Below are 22,542 nucleotides of genomic sequence, written 5' to 3' on the forward strand. Positions count from 1 at the left end.
AGATGTGCGTGGACTACTGATCTCTCAATAAGATTATAATGAGAGATAATTATCCTTTTCCTTTAATTACCTTTTTCCTTTCCCATTATGGACCTGAATTCAGGTTCTCCACGTTAAACTGAAAGAGGAGTCGGTGAAATACACGTCGTTGGTGGTACCCAATGGTCAGTATGAATTTCAAGGTTGCCATTGCGGGAGTTTTTAAGAATTTTTTAGAAAAAATCGAACTGATGGTATACATGGATGACGTTGTGATAACCTCAAAGACCTAGAAGAGGTTGTTAGATAGATGGATAGATCGACTAGGTAGGTACTGGTGAAGCTTAAATTCAGAAATGTAATTCGCGTCGAAGTAGAATATTGGGATATAAGATATCTCGAAGAGGTATAGAATCTTCGGAAGGACAGGTTGAACGCATTGGTATTTTCTACTCAGTGGAGAGAGTTCTCGGAGAGAACTTTATACAAAAAGCGAGTTAGCACAGCTATTCTCTAAGGAGGTTTAGGGTATGTATTGAGGGTAATAAGAGGAATTTATACCCAAATATCGAGGGGGCGTTGGAGATAGAAAATTATAGCAACACAATTGCACATAGACAGACAAGTTAAAAAGCAGTAAGTTCGACCGGGTCGAACTTTGAATATCCTCCACCATTTGGAACGAATTCGGAAATTTTCAAAAATAAAATCCATTAAAAATTATGTTAAAATCATAAAAACATATTGGGGTGTATACGACGTGGGCCTACATAGGCATTGTTTGTCTAAGGCATTACCATATTCAAATTCGTAACTTGAAATAAACGGTGAATAATGTAGCTAAAATCATCCAACTACCGTATATAGGGAGGTACCGTTATATAGGAGCTATTCGAAGACCTGGGACTCCATTCTGTTCTATGAAAATGTGAAATGAAAACTTTATAGAGGAAAGAAATGTCAACTGAAAAATATTATAAAGGAAATATTTTTCATTTCATAATTTCATACAACAAGAATCCAGCCCCTGGACCTGTATAGCAAATTTTTCTGTCACAGGGTGTACCATCCATTACGAACTTCCAAATACGACATCTCAAACAATTTCGGTGAGTATATAATAAAAAACCGAATATTGGGAGGTACCGTATATGAGGGCTATACGAAGACGTGGATCTGCACAGCAATTTTCTTATGAATTCCAAATACGTAATTTGAAATATTTCCGGTGAATAATGTCGCTAAAATCATCAAAATACCGAATATTGGGTGGTTACTGATATATGAGGCCTATACGAACAACCTGGACCTGCGTACACAATTTTCTCTTACAGACTGTGGTTCCCATTACGAACTCTAAATACGTACTTTGAAACTACTCTGGTTAATAATGACGCTAAAATCATCAAATACCGAATATTGGGAGGTACCGTTATATGGGGGCTATAGAAGACGTGGACCTGCACAGACGATTTTCTGTTTTAGGCTGTAATATCCATTTCGAACTTCAAATACCAAATTTGAAAACAATTCCGCTGAATAGTGTCGCTAAATCATCAAAACACCGAATATCTGGAGGTACCGTTATATGGAGGCTATATAAAAACGTGGACCTACATGGCCCATTGACGAACCTACTGGCATAATAAACATGTGTGAATGAATTTAGCCTTCTATCTCAAATCGTTCGAAAGATAGCATAATTAAAACAGGCAGACGGACATACATCGCTAAATCGACTTAGAATTTTACGCTGATCATGAATATATCTACTTTGTTGGGTCTGCCATGAGTATTCGAGGAGTGACAAGGGAATGACAAAGTTAATATACCCTCCATAGTATGGTGGAGGGTATAAAAAGGGGGCAGTGGGCGCACTGTTAAGAATTGTAGCTACTTTAGAGGTAGAGTATATCGATTTGCAATTATGCGCAGCCTATGCTAGAGGCAGGGATCGGATGAGGAGACCGTGGATGGATGTGTTAACAATGCTTTATAATGCTTTGACCGAGGGACATAGAAACGAAGGTGATTAGGTATATTCATGGAAATATGGGCATTTAGGCGTGGATACATGTACCTAAAAATGAGGGACCACTACTGGTTTCAGGAAATGAAGCAGTAGATAGATTAGTATTGGAAAAGTTGCCTCAAGAGCCTCGCGTATTCTGCCCTCATAGACTAAATGCAAGAGCATACCGAAGGAACCTTCCCTTTCCACACGGTACATTCGGATCATTTGGGCTCCTTGTCATCACTGCAGTCAAAAAGAGAGTACATTTTGGTTATCATAGACGATTTCAGAAAATTTGTCGGGCTCCTCCAACGAGCACCAAGTAGGTTAAGACTTAGTCCAAGTAGGACTAAGACTATTGAAGTACACTAGAGCCCCGACTTGCGTCGTAAATGGAGACCGGAGAATCGCGAAGCAAATCGAATCACTTTTTTCTATACATATACAAAATGCACTGAAATTTAATATTCAAAACAAAGCAAAAAGTTTCATATTTTTGATAAAAAAAAAACAAGTATGATTACGTTTTTTATTTATTCCATTACTACAAAAAATGTTTATAATTATTGTAAAGAAATAACAAAACAATAAATTAAGAAAAACATAACAAAAATTCAATTCATTTACATATTTGTGTGCATATAGCACCATAGAGAAAAATGAATTCCCCTCATTTCACGCAATTTGAAAATTTGTTAACGTACAGGTGACGATTAGTTTTGCCAGAAGTTGTAAAAATGCTAAACGACAGAAAAGATGCTAAATCAGGCACTGTATATGCAAAAATAGTAATTCACAATGTAGCTCGGACCGACGCAAATCGAATTTTCTGGTTTTTGAAAAGCGACGCAACTCGAAACGACGCAAGTCGGGGCTCTAGTGTATTCTGACTATATAGTCGTCCTGTTAGATGCATAATAGATAGAACGAAAGTAGATTAGAGAAAAGAGGCTGCTATTGCGAGGTCTCAAAAACATAACGAGCAGCGGTCTGAAGAAAATGGTTGTAGAGTGAACTCGTTAAGGCAGGCGACTTCGTGGTAATCACAACTGTAGGAGTTATAGAGAATTGCCCGTAAGTGAAAACTCTTTGTATGGTTTGGGGAATCGGCTCTGCTACCAAGATGGGTTGGCTGGGCATTCTTAAAGGGCTTTTTACTGGTGGCGATATTGGTGCTATGTTCTTTCTTTAAAACCATTTGATCGGGAACACTTGCTACTGTTGTGCCATGTGCTGGAGTCGGTGTAACCTCCGGTTACCAACATTGGCAGGAATATTAATGGTATTTGTCGATGACGTAGAAGATATTACAGTTGTGGGCTGTATAAACATTTCGGGGGCTAACTATCAACTTGGGGCTTTTGTCCCCGAGAGTCGTATTATTACTTGGCTTAATTTTCACACACAACATAAAATGTAAACAAACACCTCGTTTCTGATTGGTTGAAACAAATTTGCCGCAAACTTTTAATGTCATGGCTAACGTGACCATACGTCCCACTTTGGGCAGGACAGTCCCTCTTTGAGGTTATCTGTCCCGCTGTCCCCAGCGAGAGCAAAATGTCCCGCTTTCGAAAATACTGGATATTGATATTGATGAAAAATACATGAGTTATTTTTTCCCCGTGAACATATAATTTATTTGCATAGTTTTTTTCAAGCAACATTAACATTAAAATTAACTCGAAAGATTTTGTAATGCTAATGCTGGAGTTAATGTCGACGGCGTCAAATGTCAAAAAAAAATTGAATCGTATGAAATTTTATGAGAGCAGTTAATCTTAACGCCGTAAGAAATTCGACGCCGAAAAAGTTCAATCTGTTTCAACTTTTTCGGCGTCGTCGACGGCGTTGACATTAACTCCAGCATAACAAGGGAAATCACCAAATTAAAAATGCTTATAAAAACAGAAAAAGTTTCTGTCACTCTGTCAGTACCCTAAGCATAGACGCTCTAAATTGTTCTGGTATCTTTTCATCGCGGAGTCGGAGAAGGCGAGCAAAGTCAAACAATTTATTTTCAATGTTAGTGATTGTAACATTACAATAATGCCTAAACGCAAGTGTACTTTTAACATTTCTTTGCAAATAAGTATCCATTTATAAAACAAGAAGTGGTGAATCAGACGTTACGTGTGAAAAATGTCGTACTGATTTTAGTGTTGGACATGGTGGTGCCAGTGATATTGAGAAGCATTTTAAAATCGGAAAAAACACAAGCTTTCTGATCAAGCTGCCGCTTCAAGCTCGTCAATGCTTTCTTTTTTTAAAAGAACAAATTTGGCGACTTCCAAAGACTTGGATATAGCTGCAGCGGAGGGTGCGTGGGCGTACCACACAGTGCAAGAAAACCACAGTTTTCGTTCGAATGACTGTGCTTCAAATCTAATACAAACATGTTTTGAGCAAAAATTTAGATGTGCCCGTACAAATCACAAGCTATAGTTGTAAATGTGCTGGCACCTATGGCGATGGACGAATTGAAAGAACACCTTTACGAAGCCCACTGCATATCTTTATTAACCGATGCTTCCAATCATGGCTCAATAAAATTATTCCCTGTTTTAGTTCGCTATTTTGTACCATACGAAGGCGTGAGAGTCAGGATTTTAGAGTTTCAAAAGCAGCCAGGCGAATCATCTGATATAATTGTTGATTATTTGAAAGAAGTATTATCTTGCAATGATTTGAATAAGAAAATTGTGGCATTTTGTACAGACAATACAAACTGCAATTTCGGAGGAAAGAATAGAAAAGGGATAAATAATGTTTACGCGAAATTGAACCTATCCGTCGGAAGGCAGCTCATTGGCAGATTGTCTCCCTGTTGACTTCGAATGTATCATTGTGAAAATTTATTCATTCTTCTACATCTACAGCATTCGGGTAGAAGTTCTGAAAGAGTTCTGTGATTCCACCGACACAGAGTATCAGAAACTGTTGGGCTACAGTAAAACAAGGTGGCTTGCTTTAATGCCGGCGCTTGAGAGAATTTTAAAAATGTTTCAGCCTTTGAAAACCTATTTTCTGAGCATAGATAAATGCCCTACTATTTTAAAAACATTTTTCGAAAATCCCAGCTCTGAATTGTGGTTATATTTTTTGCACGCACAGACAGCGATTTTTCCGTGTTGAAAATCGAGGGACACAACGTGTCCGCAATAGAGTCTGCGAATGAAATTAATCGTCTCCGAGATAACTTAGAACTTAAAGAGAATTCGATTTTCCTTCCTCATTCCGTCCGCAATCTACTGGTAAAATTACAAAAAACTGACGTTGCTGTTGATGAGCAGAATGTGAAACTGCGGCAGCGGATTTTTATAAGACAAGTAAAGAATACTTGGAACAGTGGTGCCAGTTCAATGCACAACTAGCAGTATTTGAATGGTCAAATTTGAGAAAAGTCCCTACTTGGGAAGACGTACAGAATGTGACGGATTTGCTGATCACACAAAGATTTCTTAGCAGTAGCCAAGATACGGAGGTGTTCGATGAGTTTTCGCTTATTTCCAGTTACGTCACAGTTGAAAAAATCAAAAGCTGAAACGATGAGAATGTTGCTACTGAAGACCGTTGGGTGGAGCTGTTTAAACACTTCCGTGCTAATAATCTCAACTGCACAAACTTTCGCACAATTATTGAGTATGTTTATGTATGCCTGGAAGTAACGCACCTGTCGAAAGAGTTTTTTCCCTAATGAATAAAATATGGACAAGTGAAAAACGCAGTTCTAAGACTAACATCAACAAACAATGTAATCAGCTCCATTCCTACTTGAAAACTAGACCCGATATTTTAAAACTTATTTGCTCTGCTGACAAATATAAAACGAATACTTAGACATAAGATTAATTTCATAAATTAGATTTATACGTATTCTCTCCGTTTTTGAATAAAATTTGTTTTTAAATGCATAATTTTTTTTTTTACAAAATTCCGCAGGCGTCCCGCTCTGACGAAAAATATAAATGGTCACATTAGTCATGGCGAATGTATGTTTTTCACCTTAGATGCCTATTTTGACATTTGAGGGTAACACAAAAGTTGCTTGGTTGTAACCAAGGTAGATGTACTAGGTAATCGCATCAGCCCAGCTGACGGCACCATTAAATGTCAAAACTAATTGTTGTAATGATGAATTCGCCCTAAATGAATGCAACAACAAATTTGTTTATGTTTTCTTCCCCAAAAGTACCTTTATATAATATTTCAAATAATTTAAGAGCAAGTTTAGAGTGAAACCAGTAAAAAATTAAAAGAAAATGAAAAGTGCTCGATTTGCAATAAGAAATATTGTGATGGAAATTTAACACTATTTAGTGTTCCTAAAGGTGAACATCTAAGATCTGTATGGACCATTTTAATATAAAGCACATCACGGGAAGTAGTGCAATAATTCGACTCTTGCCATTTGCAGTTCCGGAACGGCGGCATATAGGCATTTGAGTCTATAAATCCTGTTGCATTTCAATAATGACTGCCGCATCTACTTTGTCCACACTTGAAGTTTGTGCAATTTAACATTGGCCGAACCAACACCACTAAATGCCTCATAGTCATCGTTTTTAGTGCATGTGCTATCGTGCAATTTACCAAATCTTCCGTCATTTAGCAAATCTTTGATGGCATTCAAGATTTTCTTGAGAATGGTAGCGCTGATTAAACGGGTTTCAAACACCTTACGGCTGGCATGGAGCTAAGTCATAGGATGAATTTCCAGCGTTGCCAAGATAGTTTTGTCCCAAATGCGATAGATATTATCGGCACCACCTCGTTTCTGATTGGTTGAAACAAATTTGCCGCAACCTTTAAATGTCATGGCGAATCTATGTTTTTCGCCTTAGATGCCAATTTTGACATTTGAGGGTACCACAAAGTTGCTTTGTTGTAGCAATTCGCCGATGCGGTTAGCTGTTAGATCTACCTTGGTTGTAGCAATTCGCCGATGCGGTTACCTGTTAAACCTACCTCGGACAGATCGTTTGGTAATCGGCTGAGCTGGAAGGGGGACCTATACTAGATCATGCTTGTAATATGAAATTATGGAAGATGTAATATGAAATTGTAGAGACCCAGGATTGTTCTGTCCCGTAGTGTATATAGCATTAGATTGAGTAGAGTAACTATGTAGTCCAATAGTTTCAATACATTGCCCATTTGATTAACTCAATCCCCATGTGACCGGGGCTGTCACTATTGTCAGGTTGGCCGAGCTGTAGTCGATAATAGTAGCAACAAACCCATTGTAAATAAAAAAAGATAATAGTAGAAACACAACCTTTGTAAATAGTAAGAAATAATCGGCCCTATTATGGTTGTCGTCGGCGTCTCAAAATGAAGTCGAGGCGACTATAGTGATGTTAGGGTTGTCGTTTTTTGTCGATAGCGACAAATGATTGCTATTATAATTGTCGATACAACAGTCGACGTGAAGTCGATTTTTAAGAAAATCTGTCGCCGTAAAAAATTTTGACGACATTGTATTTTTTAGTTGACGTAGATCTTGTAACTTTTTTGTATTTTATATTTGACCATGAAAATAACAACAGCAAAACAATTTAAAATGTTGGTTTCCGAATTGGAAAAAAACATATTTGGCAAAAAGGTTTACCAAAGGTAATTTTCCAGCTAATTTTAAATCAGATTGGAATCCATTGCTACAAAATTAAATGTAAACGGGTCACCGATTAGAGACTGGCAAAAAGTATGTTAAAATTAAAATTATTTTTGTCTGATTAAAATGACTCAAGTTTGTTTTTTAATCGACCTTTTCCAAAGAAAAAAACCCAGATCTAAAGCTCAAAGAAATATTTATTTATTGTGATTAAAATGACTTAATATACAATTTAAGCGTATTATGGCTTTAATAGATATGTGAACAATTTATGTACAAATGGCCATTTTGGAACAAACAATTTTAAAAATAATTACTTTTTATAAAATAATATATAATTTTCGTACCACAAGGACCTTCTAATTCGACAAACGCTGCAAAATTTGTCGTTAGAGATTTTGTTGCCGACAGCACACAAAAGTTCCTCTAAATTGGCATTACAAAAGAATAAATAATATACAAAATGGATTTGAATAAGAAAGTATACATTACAAAAATATATGTATATCTATAACATTTCGCTGTTTTAGATTTAATGTCACAACTAAGAAACAACTTGACATAATAATCCAGATCTTGCAAATGAATCCAAATTTGACTAGGAGTTACAGCAATGGCTTGAAATTAACATCAGGGAAGAATGAAACAAAATTGGTGCAAAACTCAACATCCTAGGACCGCCGGCCCGAATAGGCGAGGCCTGGATGGGCCGACTACAAACTCAAATCACACCAGGAAATCCAATATTGTTTAAAAAATGTTCCTTAATTTCATATTTCTCTTCTTCTGTAGTGGGAAATGAGATTTAATTTGGACACATCTTATTATGCAATACTTCTATGCACTCGCGGAACACATTGCTGACAGACTGTGATAAACTGACATGATAATCGTTGCAGCGCCCTTTTGATAACTTCCTTCAGCCAGTATTCGAATCAGTGTTGCCAACATTTTGAGAGCTAGAAGCGTAATAAAAACCAGAAAAGCGTAAATGGCATAAAAACTTTCCTAAAAAGCGCTATGTATTTTTTTCTAACCAAAATTGTCAATAAACACTTTTTTAAACTAAATACTGCTTTATTCAAAAATTTAGATCGCATCTTGTATAAACATTTCATGTATATAAGTGCATACATATTTTTCATAAATATGATATATTAGGAACATTTTACATGTGGTTAAAACTTACAGACATATACATTTTTACAAACAATTATGTTCACCTATAAAACCCATAGCTTCAAATGCAGTTGAAATATCTGCATCAGTTTCTTCTTCATTTTGCCATAAGACACTTTGTAAAAAATAGTTTGACTATTTGTAAACTTCCTGTTTAGAAATTTTTTACAGACATTTGACGACAGGTCATATTTGTCGCAGCACGTATTCTCCCGACGAAGGACATATTTAATATGAAAAATAGAATTTAAGGATAATCTGTTTCTGATTTTCGATTTATATAAATTCATAGCACTGAATGCTCTTTCTACTTCTGCATTTGAGTATGGGAAGATTAACAGTTTAAAACGAATTCTGATAAATCTTGAAAGGGATTTTGCCCTATGGAATCTTTGAACTCGTTTACTTCTATCCAGATCTATCTATTGTCACTACTTAGTTCCATATTAGAAATGACATCCGCGTTTTTTTTTCTCGTTCATTTTATTTTTGCTTCAATTGGTATATAATACACAAAATTCTTCGTTTTATTTTGGTTTATTAAAAAGAGTTACATGTAAACAAAAGAACGTCAATGACAGGAATGAAAGACGCGTAAAGAATTTTTTTATTGGGGGGGGGGGGGGGGGGGGGGGGGGGTGTTCTGTCTAAAAAGCATCATAAATAGCGCGAAAAGCACTAAGTTGGCATCGCTGATTCGAATTGTTGTTACTAGTATTAGTATGTTTAGTACACTTGTAGATTTTACCCGGCTATGAAGGTCTGGAGTGATTTGGGCCAAAACATATTTGAATGCATCCTTACTAAGCCTGAAGTAACTAACAAATCTAAAGAAAAAATTATTTATTTTAGCTTCTTTCTCATTTTACTTTCTGGGAATCAGGAATGGAAAATATGTTAAACTTTTGCCGCAATATGTTTCGCCTGACGCTAAAATCATTTTGAATATATTCATATTCATCCTCAGATAAAAAATGCCAACACTTAACATGTTTCAATATTTAATTTAACAAATAATAGTTTTACTTCAACCATTTCAACTGGCGCTTTTATTTATTTTTCCGGGTATCTCGTAAATTCTACAAATGTTTGTTATTGCAAAGCACCCTGCTTTTTAACATCTATTATATAAAAGACGTATTCGAAAATTGTACATAATACCAAAAAAAAATAGTTATGACAACGCCTACGACTACGTCTACGACACATGAACGCCTACGACAACGCCGACCGTAATAAGGGCGATTATTTTGCTTATTTAATTTTTGGAGTAAATAAACAAAAAAAAAAAAAAAAAAGAATGATGTGAACAAGACTTCACATATTTTTACAAAATTTATCTAATTTTTTTCATTAAATGTCTAATAATGTTCCTCTTGGCTTTTTCGGTGGGACGACTTCATCTAGCTTGTTCCTGGTTCCCAAATCAGAAAGTTTGCCGCCTTTTCGTTGAAGTTGTTTTTCGATAATTCGAGCATTGTTAGCATAGCTGTCGGCAATTTCACGCTGCAAAGATAAAGGTAAATATACTATAATACTGGTGTACATGTATATTGTAAGTGGACATACCGCTTCGATCTCATCTTCTTCTTCGTCTATTGTTGACACTGTTACCGAACTGAATTTGCCCATGTTTTTCGTATGTCTGGTTACCATAACCTTTTCACTCTCGCCCACAGTTTGAGTTTTTGCTGTGCGTGGTTCCAGATTAAGGTGTATGTCATTTTTAGTTTTCACAAGCGCATGGTGAAAGATAAATGTATTCTCAGAATTTGGATCATGTCGATAGTATAATGGAAGTCTGCAAGACTTACACTGAAAAAAATAGTGAGTTATTACTTTATGAATAGCAGTGGCGCAATAAATTGATTAAAATGAATAATACCGAATCAAATAAAATACCATCTTGTACTTTCCATGCAATATATACTACTCATTTTCAAGACCACCTCTTCATCTAAAAGATCTGTTCCCACACTCTATACCGAATTTAGTACTTTTCTACCAAATTTAGTACAATTTATGGTACAACAATTACACGGTAGGGTGGAGCGATTGAATTTGATTATAGAGCCTTGTAACTTACATAACAACAAATATAATTTAACTACGACCACCATGGTAAAATAAAGAAGGTAAAGTTATTTCAAATAGGCATACCCATTTCACTGCATAGAAAATTCTACCATGACAATCACAAAGAAATTTGTTATTGTAAGTTATGTTAGTATGAGAGTAATTTGTCAGGTAAACAAAACAAAATAATTTCAATCAATTATTTTTATTTCAAAAATTTACATTTTGGTATTTGGCACGAAAAACTGACTATATTCCCAAACTTTATGTCCAATTTAGTACCATTAGGTTATTTTAGGATACTTGTAGTACTTGTACTTGTTTCAAATCCGGGAAAACAACTACATTTAGTGTAGTGTACAATTTAACCTGAATGCGACTAACTAAATGTAATACATCATATGAGAGGAAATTTGGTCATATAGAAGAAGAGAAGACTCTGTCTTCTCTTGAGTCTATAAAAAACATAAACAATCATCATTACCGCTTGCAATAACATAGAAGAACCAACAAAAGCTAGATATAGTTTGGATACCATTCATAAAATTCCCTTTAACATGCCACAAAATTCCCCTTAACAGCACCGAAGAATGAAAATATTTTCGACATACATTAATTATACGTTATGCAACTCATAATTTTATCTGAAAAAATGTCTTTGAAGTATTACCAAATAATGAGAACAGCAACCTTTCCAGAAAGGATCAGATAATTTTAACTATATTAGGACTTGGGGTAGACTCATTTGCAAAATCGATACATGTACCACATTAAGGAACTTTGAGTTTTTTTCCCGTAAACCTTACGTACACATTTTAAGTACTCTATCATTTTCCAATCGCTCAATATTAAGGGTACTATAATTTTTTGTACTTTTCGTTCAATTATAAAATGGATTTCGAATAATCCAACCTCATCTTGCAACCTTGTCATGTCAAATATTTTGTCCGCAGAAAATGTTTAAAAATATTGTAAAAAAGATTTTAAAGCAGTAATTTGTGCTTAGTTGAAATTTTTTCTTGCAAATGGCAATTGTTTTTTGTTGTTTTCTTTATTTTTCAAAGCAATATCAATCTATTTATCTACCTATCAATCTTTTGACATAATGGGGCACAAAAAGAAAACAAATTGTATAACAGTGTTGGCATGTTTGTTCGGAATATCGTAGTATTTTGTTGTTGGAAAATATTTTGGCTTAATCTCGTTATTGTTGTTTTTAGACAAACAACGTTTGTGTTATTAGTGGAGGAAGATGGTAATGTTTACCAAGGGGTAAGCAGGGAATGCCTAGTTTCGGAAAGAGCCACCAATCCTTATCAGTTCCCTTGCTTTTTGTCTGGGACATTCTCCACAGGATTTATTTTAAGATATGACAAAATGACAAAAAACTGTTTTTACCCAAGTAACGAGATCGTATGCTCAATAGAAGAGGGATCAAAGAATTAAATTAAACTAAAATTCCTTCGTATAATCTTCTGAATCTTACAACCGCGAATATAAACACTATCATCTCTACCTCTATTATTATGCCATGCTGGTACCCCACAAAGTCTTAACATTTTCATAGTCAAGACACTCACAAAATGCATCAACATGGAAATAATTTTTCACATATACTTCATATGAAGTAAACTAAATTGTCGATTTAGGCTACATAAAAAACATTTTCATGTGAGGGTTTCTGGATGAATGTGAAAAGAAAAAAAAATTAGTTAAAGATGCAGGCTCACCACATCTCAGTACCTTATAAAATCCTACCAGGATTTGATAAGAGATAAAATTGTTAAAAGAGCTACCCAGAAAATACTTCAACCATTTCACTTTTATTTATATTATATTTTTCGTAATGTTTAAATTTTCCTTGATATCGTTGAATCGTTTCTTCTTCGCTTATATAATTTTTCTGCCGCTTCTGCAGCTATTATAGCATCATCAATTGTTGATTTCTCCTTTGAAAACGCAACCATCTGCAGTGCTTACTTTAAACTTGAATTTAAATAACATCTCTTTGAAACACTTATTCCAGATCTTCTTCTCTGATATTGCAATATAATATTGACGGTCATTAATTATTAACTGTAGATTTATTTGTCAATCTTGGCCTCTTGATGGATCCAAAATTAAATTTAATAGCCATGTAATAACAATAACGGTGGGCCAAAGAATTTTCTGATCCATATATAACAAAACAGTTATTTACGTCTCTTGTCTCTCTTCTATATTAGAATACGGTTCTGTTGTATGGGATCCTCAATATACTCAGATAAAATAGAATCTGTGCAAAAACAATTTCTGCTATTTGCCTTACGAGGTTTACATTGGAATAGTGATTTTGTTTTGCCTTCTTATGCAAGCAGGCTAAAATTAATTAGATTGTCTACACTTAAAAGCAGACGTATTATGTTAAACTCCATGTTTGCACTAAGAATATTAAATGGTAATATACCTTCAGATTTCCTAATCTCATCTATTAGAATTAATGTTCCGTTTAGATCTAGTAGATACTACCAATTTTATTTTCACCGCACGAATTATTCAATGGGTGAACCTCTTAGTAAAATGTGTGTTGACTTTAATTCTGTGTACTGTAATGTAGATTTTGGAATGAGTTTAGAAGTTATTAAGTCTAGAATAATATTATTTTAAACAGTTAAAATACATGTTTTATTATTTTACAACTAGCTGATGAATTAGATTCTGTAGCTGGTTTTCAATTTCCTACTAAATTCCCATTATGATGCGGATCATGATGTGTACACGATCCCTACGTAATGGGAGGTCGCCCCCTCGGTCGGCAGGGGTGGGAATGTGAGGCATGGGAACGTTTAAATAAAAAAAGCTGCCATGAAATAGCATCTTCATAGGTGCTCGGCTCATCTTGTTCGTCTATGAACGCTTAGAACATATATATTTCCCTAAATGTCTTTTACCGAAGGTTATGAGGATGTTGTTCGTTATTTTTTAAGGGATGGTGATTGGCCTAAAACTTCTTCAATAGATTCCAAGACTTCTTGCTGGTTTGGCCGAATATATTCTTCAGAATTTCCATTTCGATCTATTTCAGATGCTGAACCAGTTTCCTCCCTTTGAGCATTATTTTCAATAGCCTTTGTTTGATTAAAGCTTTATTTATTTTGCTTACTAATTAGTATGCTATGCTCTAGAATAATTTTATTTTTCAACAGTTAAAATACATGTTTTATTATTTTACAACTAGCTGATGAATTAGATTGTGTAGTTGGTTTTCAATTTCCTACTAAATTCCCATTATGATGCGGATCATGATGTGTACACGATCCCTACGTAATGGGAGGTCACCCCCTCGGTCGGCAGGGGTGGGAATGTGAGGCGTGGGAACGTTCAAATAAAAAAGCTGCCATGAAATAGCATCTTCATAGGTGCTCGGCTCATCTTGTTCGTCTATGAACGCTTAGAACATATAAATTTCCCTAAATGTCTTTTACCGAAGGTTATGAGGATGTTGTCCGTTATTTTTTAGGGGATGGTGATTGGCCTCAAACTTCTTCAATAGATTCCAAGACTTCTTGCTAGTTTGGCCGAATATAATCTTCAGAATTTCCATCTCGATCTATTTCAGATGCTGAACCAGTTTCCTCCCTTTATTTGATTAAAGCTTTATTTATTTTGCTTACTAATTAGTATGCTATGATTATCATCTCAAATAAATAAATCTCGAGATATTACAATTCGTTTTTCCTCTGGTATATATATGCCATATCCTTTACAATTTTCTTCATAATCTTTAAAATGCTTTTTTTGATTTTGCATTCCATTTCCATCCTTTTTCCTTTGTAATGTTGATTCGAATATATGTAAGCCTCTAATATCAAGAGCTCTTCCAAACCATAATTGTTACGGAAGATTATTTTTATTGTAATATCGACCAGTCCTGTTTAGCGTATATACAACGTTCACGACTTCAACCCAATACCTTGAATATAGCCCTTTACAGTGTAGTTCGCATATCCCTTGCAGCTTTGCAAGGCGCCATCCTTTATAACAACTCAATATTTCACATACTTTTACGTAATTTTCTCCCAGTCTATGCATTCACTTGATTTAAATATTTTTTTATGACTTCTGAAACTTCAGACTCCATTTTAATACAGTACACGTCACAAAATTTGAATAACCATCGCTGAATAATAGCATACATCGGAACCCAACGAAATACAATTCTTGCTTTGGTCCGCATAGATCTGTCTGAATTAGGTCACAAGGCTAAGTACTCTTTTGATCCAATACAAGAGAACGTACATTGATTTCCCATTGCTTTTGTTGTATATCCCTTATTTAGACATGTATTCAATGAAAATAGAGTTTTATCTATGCAACGTATAGAACACCAAGAATTTGCTTCGTTTTCCAATCCATGTCATCATAAGCTTCTAATAAATTGTCTCGTTTACCATATGCAGGAATTACATCTCCATTTCCGATTCGAATATACACATTGTTTTGAAACCAAGACAAATTGTTGCTCACTTGCTCCTGAGTCCACGTACCACTTTTCGCTTTTATAAGCGGTTACTACCATCACTTGATTCTTTTGAAAACACGCTGACACAGAAAATTGCCTTTATTTGGATCCATAACCTGTTAAAATATTCGAAAGACCTTGTTTTCGGTTGGAAGTTCATAATGAAACTATATTTTTATACCCTACAACACTATGTGTTGGGGGTATTATAAGTTTGATTGGGCCAAAAATTATGTAACACCACGAAATATTGGTTTCCCACATAGGAAAGTATATATTAAAGGTCTGCACAAGACGAATTGTATGAATTATGCTTTTTTTTTGACACACTGACTTTGTCTATTCAATCATGTGCTATGTATTTGATAGACAATGACAACCAACAACATCCCCCATTTCGATTCATGTGTGCCATTGTCTAAGGTTCGATCGTGGCAAGGCTGACTCGAATATTTGCATGGTGTTCTCCATAAATGCAGGGTGTCAACGATGACATCGAACCGTGTCATCGTCAAATTGTGTGTCATTTGTGTACGTGTGCTTACATATTGAGAGAGTGTGTGTGTGTATTACTTTCGACGGTGAGGGAGTGTTTTTGTGTGTGCTGTAATTTTGAAGTAACAAACACGGCGTACATTAAAGTGAGTACGAAATCAATAATTAAAAAATATTATTTATAACGTAGTTGAGGGCAGAGATATTAAGAAAATTTATCAGTTTTTTTTAATAAGGATTGACATTTTGGATTGTTTCGTCAATAACCGAAATGTAAAAATTTTGTGTGGACCAACTATAAGTACCTGAAATATGTTATTATTCGCCAAGAAATACTTTATTATAAAAAATGTATTTTTTCACATATCGGAAAAACAGGTAGCGATTGCGCTTTGCCTTCATTACGTGTGTGTCTTTTTCGTTGGCAATTGTTTCATTATTGTTGTAATTTTTGCGATAGAACATGTTTGTATGACACATTATTCAACATCCCCTTTTATTGGTCATTACATGTTATGACGATAGGTTTGAGTCTGACCGACATGACGAGACATCGAGCATTTGGTTGGATGTCACGTACTGTTATGCGTTTGATCAAACAGGGCACAACATGACGAGCGTTTTCTCTCCATGGCATAAATAGAGAAATATGTCACACTTGCAGCCCTTTAGTATATATGGATCTTCCTAGCTCGCCGAGCTGAGTCGATCTAGCTATGTATGTCCGTCCATCCGTCTGTCCGCCTGTCCATGTTATTTTGTAATCACTCTACATGTCGCAATTATGGCCCGAGCCTTCAAATTTTGATGGTCATCGGGTAATATTTAGTGGTTGAAATAGACCATAGCATTTGTGATAAATAAAAGTCAAATTTTCCATTAAACCGCGAATACTTTTAATGCCGGCGAAATCACAAATAGACGAACAGGTCAATTCTGACCGTTAAGTAGATGCCGATAGTAAATATATCGGATATATATAACGAAATATGTACAATACATATATACAAAGGAAGAGGATGTTAGGTAGAATGCTTATGTCTCAAGAATGTCTGGACCGATTTTGACAAACTTTGTCAATTCAGAATGCCCTCTTGACATAAAGGAATGAAATCTAAAAAAAACGCATAAAAAGGTATCAATAATTTAGTTAATATAGATTTTGTAATATTTTGTGACATTTTTTTATTTTTTCATATTTTTTATCGCAATTTGACTTATAATATTGAAAATATAAATATTACAAAAACTATAATATTTTTTCACCTTACAACACAGGTTGGGGTTATTATATACAGATTGCAATTATCGTCCGATCCTCACGAAAATTTTCACAGGGGTAGGGTTAGGCTCAGAAAGGGTTGGGCCTATTTTTTCAAAGATGTCCGCAACATATTAGGGGTTGAAATTGACCAACAACTAAAAATTTTCCTGATTTTGCAGCCGTTATAAAGGTCACAAGTAAAAACCAAAGGACACGAAATCTCACATGAAGTTAGAGTTTAGGACAGCGGGTAGAATGGACCACTACTTTTGTGTGAAAAAATACTAACATTACTTACAGGCGATATCCGAAATAAACAAAAGGCGAACTTCTGGCTTTTTTTATGCGGTTTTCATTGACGAATATTGCAGCATATCGTATACAAGCAAATCATATAGATGAGTCTAAATTTGAGATACAGAGGGGGCTATTGCATTTTTTTTTTTGCATTTGAGATGATCGCAAAATATTTAGGGGTTCGAATGAACCAAAAACAGATTTTTTCCAAAATAGATTTGGACATAAGAGGTCTTCTAACATATTGTAGTGTTGTAGGTTATCACATGGTCGGCCCCGCACGACTATAGCCTTTGCTTACTTGTTTTTTCATTTCATTTATTTACCTTACAAAGTAATAATATAAACTCACTAAACAGAGTATAATTAGTAACTTACATTAAAACACCCTACAAATAATTTAAATTAATTAATATAGTGGTTCCACAGCCCAACAAAAGGAACAAGTAAAAAAGCTGTAAGTTCGGCCGGGCCGAACTTTGAATACCCTCCACCATTTGGTACAAATTTAACAACTTTCCAAAAAAATAAAATCTGTTAAAAATTCTGTTAAAATCTTGAAAATACCTAATGTAGCCGTATATTAGAGTCTATACGACGACGTGGACCTGTATAGGCAACTTTTGTCACAAGCTATTACAATATTCAAATGCGAAACTTGAAAAAAAAATCTGTTTATAATGTAGCTAAAATCATAAAAATACCGAATATCGGGGGGTACCGTTACATGGGGGCTATACGAAGACGTGGTCTTACATGGCCCATTTTCTGTTTTTTGCTGTAGTATCCATTACGAGCTTCAAATACCACAAATGAAACAATTCTGGCAAATAATGTCGTTAAAATCATCAAAATACCGAATATCGGGAGGTACCGTTATATGGGCGCAATACGAAGACGTGGACCTGCACAGACAATTTTCTGTCATAGGCTATAGTATTCATTACGAATTTCAAATACCAAATTTGAAATAGTTCCGGTAAATAATGTCGCTAAAATCATCAAAATACCGAATATCGGGAGGTACCGTTATATAGGGGCTATACATCGTCATTTAGACCCTAATTAACAGAATTTTTTATTAACAGATTTTTTTTTTTGAAAATTGCCAAATTCGTTCCAAATGGTGGAGGGAATTCAAAGTTCGACCCGGCCGAACTTACAGCTTTTTTAACTTGTTATTATTAAAATCAACATTTTCTGAACCTTGTATATATTGTTCAGCATCACTTGTTGACTTTCCTGTCGATCGCAGCATTGGAAAAATAAACTTGATGTTAAACAACAATACTTCCCATTTTCAAATAACTATTCTTAAGTAAATATAGTCGATTAAAAATGACTAGTAAGCTTATACTTTTTCATATGCTCCAAAAGCGATGACAATAAACCAAGTTGCGTGCAAACCACTACTGCCACCGCCCTAAACAGCCATTGTAGCTACGGTAACGATTTAAAGGAAAAATCACCCTGAGACATGGTACAATGAAATCAAGGTAGGACTCTGCTACCAATCGATTTTAATTAGTATCTGTAGTATCTATTACAAACTTCAAATAGCAAATTTGAAACAATTCCGGTAAATAATGATCATCAAAATACCGAATATCGGGAGGTACCGTTATATGGGGGCTATACGAAGAGTGATTTCCACAGACGGACGGACATTAATAAATTGACATAGAATTTTATGCTGATCAGGAATATATATACTTTGTGGGGTCTAAAATGTATATTTCGAGATGTTACAAAACGGAATGACAAACTTAATATACCCTCCATACTATGGTGGAGGGTATAAAAACCCATAATAAACCGACGCAACCACTACAAAAACATAGCCTACATATTTAGGCGAAGGCACTCAATTACTTTAAACCTAAACAGATAATTGGTATAGGCAAAAGTACGTAAGGCTAAAGGAAGCGGGTTCCACAATCTCACCGCCCTAACAACAAAGGATCTCTCACCAATGGAGGACGAAAACCTTGGACACAACAATTGAGAATTTCGAGATGATCTACAAAACACAAAGTCGTCACGAAGAGGTGAGTCAAAATTGCACATAACACTGTAATGAAATTGAAGAATACGAAGATCAACGTAGCTGCTAAATGGCAATCCCAGGAGACATTAACAAAACAAGAAACATGATCACCGCGACGCAAGCCATTCACGTAACGAACAATTGAATTTACTGTCCTACGGATACGTTGCATTTGAGAAGAAGTAGTGCCGGAGACTACCTCCAGACAATAATTTACCTGCGACAACAGCAAGGATACAGCCACTCTCTTCCTAACATGAAAAGCCTTATACGCGTCAAGACAATACAGCCTCCGCAGCTGAAATCTTATGCAACAAAGCAAGGTATCAATGTGTCTCTTAAAGCCCAACTTCCGATCAATTATAATACCAAGACATTTAATTTTATCAAAAAATATCATCTGCAGAAGATGAAAAACCAAACTTAAACCTCAACTCGTCAACTAAAAGAGAAAAGGTTGATCGAATCACAAGCCTTTTGACAATTCAAGGCCCAATAATAACCCGACAAGTCGTACTACATCGTCGCCGAAAACCAAACTGAGAACTACTCAATAGCCTACCTAATAGACTCATCAAGGAAGTCAACAATCGCTTCTTTAATAATATGTTCAACGACTTTTGACATAGCAGGTAGAATGATAATGGGACGCAGATTTGACAAATCAAATGATTCACCAGTTTTCGGCACAGGCACTACTCGTGCAACCTACCACGCCCGCGGAAAAGTAGACGTCATAAAAATCGAATTAACAAAATGCAGGAAATGACAGGAGCTTTATGGAAACATAACCCCACATCTCCCTACTCAACTTTGTTCAATGACCTTACAACATCAGAATAAAATATGCAATAAAACCGAAAACCATCATCTCCCGCATAACCCCCACTATGAAGAGACTGACCACGCTCACTCGCAAAACCAAGATTCCCACTGCAAAAATAATGATTAGCACCATTGACATCAATTGGCGGAGCATCATTACCACTACCCAAAACACCAAACGACTTTAGAGATTTCCACAGCTGATTATTATTTATACGAAATTGATTATTATTATTCAAACAAATCATTATAGTATTTACGCCTCTCATTCCTCATCACAGCCTTACAACGATTCCTATACATACAATATATTATACTCTTACCCTCCGTAGGTCGCTTGCGCCATTTAAAGTACACAAGATCTCTAAACATCCGTGCCGATTTCACCACATCAGATTCCAACCATGCATCATTCCTGGGGTTGACCTTACGAACAGAAACAGGAACGAAAGACAATCTAAAAATACAGTCAGGTTAAGCAAACCAAAAACAAAGGCAAGGTGTGATATACCAGGACGAGAAACCCAACGACAAATTATCACTAATAAGGCAAAAATCAATTAACGAGGTAGAGTTATGGGCCAAATCATAATGGGTAGGTTTCATGTTATGCACAATAGTTAGCCCCAATGATCTGCATAATCCTCTCATCAAAACAGAGTTCGAAGACACAAATAAATTACAGTTAAAATCACCAAGGACAATTATATTAGAGAAGCGACCAATCAAACTCTCATGTACATCACAGAAAGACTGGACATCGCCATGGGGAAAATATACTACCTCCACAAGCAAAACCAATACCCCAGTATTCAACTCAACACACACCGACTCACAAACACCAAAATTATTTGAACGAAAAACTACCTTGAAAAAAAAATTGCAAAACATAAAAATATTTACAAAGCCTTAATAAATTACTTCAACATTTAAATGTATAATAATCTAAGAAAATTGTATTTCCTTAATTTAAAAGCACCTCTATAGAATAAGAAAGCTTGAATTTAATACAATAGTAAATTTGCATTTGTTAAACAACGCGTGGTTTTATTTCTATATAAATCTATCTGTTTTCAGCGATGGATTTCGCCGCATGTTTGAAAACTTTGCAGCGACAAATGGAAGTTAACGATTTGTTTGTTAATGATATATAACGATACTGCATTGTTTTATTCAATGTTGATTTCTATTACCAGCAATGGACTTTTAAATACATTTTTCTTGGGCTGGGGGGCCTTATATATATATATATATATATATTACATACATATAGATATATAAAAGAGGAAAATGTTTGTATGTTTGTTTGTTTGTAATTTATGGACTCGAAAACCGCTGAATAGATTTTCCTGCAAAATTTCCATATATACTGCAACATCGCCTGAAAGTAACATAGGCTATATACATTTTTGAATTTCCACTTGGAACTGGAGATATAGCACCAGAATCGGAGGTACCTCCCCAAAAATTTAGATTTTATATGCCATATCTATTGATTGGTTGAAGATACAGCCTCCAAATTGGAATACGTAACGGAATTTGGAACAAAAATAAGTTTGCCAAATTATATTGTAATCGGTTCAGATTTGGATATAGCTCCCATATATATTTTCGACCGATTTTCGTTCATTTGATGCCTCAAACACAATATGAATGTTCGATTCCAATGAAATTTGGAATGTGTGACGGGATTTAATCCGAAAATAAATTTGTCAAATTATATTGAAATCGGTTCAGATTTGGATATAGCTCCCATATATATTTTCGGCCGATTTCAAGCATTTGATGCACCAAACACGCTATGTATCCCCAATTTCAATGAAATTTGAAACGTGTGATAGATTTTATCTAAAAAATTGATTTCCCAAATTATATTGAAATCGGTTCAGATTTGGATATAGCTCCCATATACATTTTCGGCCGATTTCATGTATTTGGTGGACCAAACACGACATGTATTTCCACTTGTAATGAAATTTAAAATAAGTAACGGAATTGGGAGCCAAAATGAATTTGTCAAATTAAATTGAAATCGGTTCAGATTTGGATATAGCTCCCATATATATTTTCGACCGATTTCATGTATTTGATGCACCAAACACGCTATGTATCTCTAATTTCAATGAAAATTAAAACAAATATACATTTGTCAAATTATATTAAAATCGGTTCAGATTTGGATATAGCTCTCATATATATTTTCGACCGATTTCATATATTTTATGCACCATACACGACATGTATTCCAAAG

At 35.1% G+C, this 22,542-nt stretch overlaps 1 protein-coding gene and 1 long non-coding RNA gene across 4 annotated transcripts in view; one reads left to right on the forward strand and one right to left on the reverse strand.

The window, feature by feature from the left end:
- The first annotated feature begins 3,754 nt into the window (after nt 1-3,754).
- Nucleotides 3,755-21,300, forward strand: LOC131804952 (uncharacterized). Of its 3 annotated transcripts, none has more exons than XR_009343397.1 (3): nt 3,755-4,018; nt 20,624-20,886; nt 20,951-21,300. It is a non-coding gene; the product is annotated as an uncharacterized LOC131804952 (long non-coding RNA). The 3 variants fall into 3 exon arrangements; XR_009343398.1 differs by lacking the exon at nt 3,755-4,018 and adding an exon at nt 7,473-7,609; XR_009343399.1 differs by lacking the exon at nt 3,755-4,018 and adding an exon at nt 17,127-19,467.
- The window catches only part of LOC101901390 (STING ER exit protein), a 36,846-nt gene continuing 24,110 nt past the window's right edge, over nt 9,807-22,542 (reverse strand). Inside the window, exons 3-4 of the mRNA XM_059128192.1 lie at nt 10,356-10,601; nt 9,807-10,292 (exon numbers count right to left, since the gene is read on the reverse strand). Coding sequence (XP_058984175.1) covers nt 10,140-10,292; nt 10,356-10,601 — 399 coding nt within the window. The 3' untranslated portion in view covers nt 9,807-10,139. The remainder of the gene's footprint in view (nt 10,293-10,355; nt 10,602-22,542) is intronic.

This window comes from Musca domestica, unplaced genomic scaffold (genome assembly GCF_030504385.1).
Source record: "Musca domestica strain aabys unplaced genomic scaffold, Musca_domestica.polishedcontigs.V.1.1 5, whole genome shotgun sequence".
In the NCBI taxonomy this organism is placed as follows: domain Eukaryota; kingdom Metazoa; phylum Arthropoda; class Insecta; order Diptera; family Muscidae; genus Musca; species Musca domestica.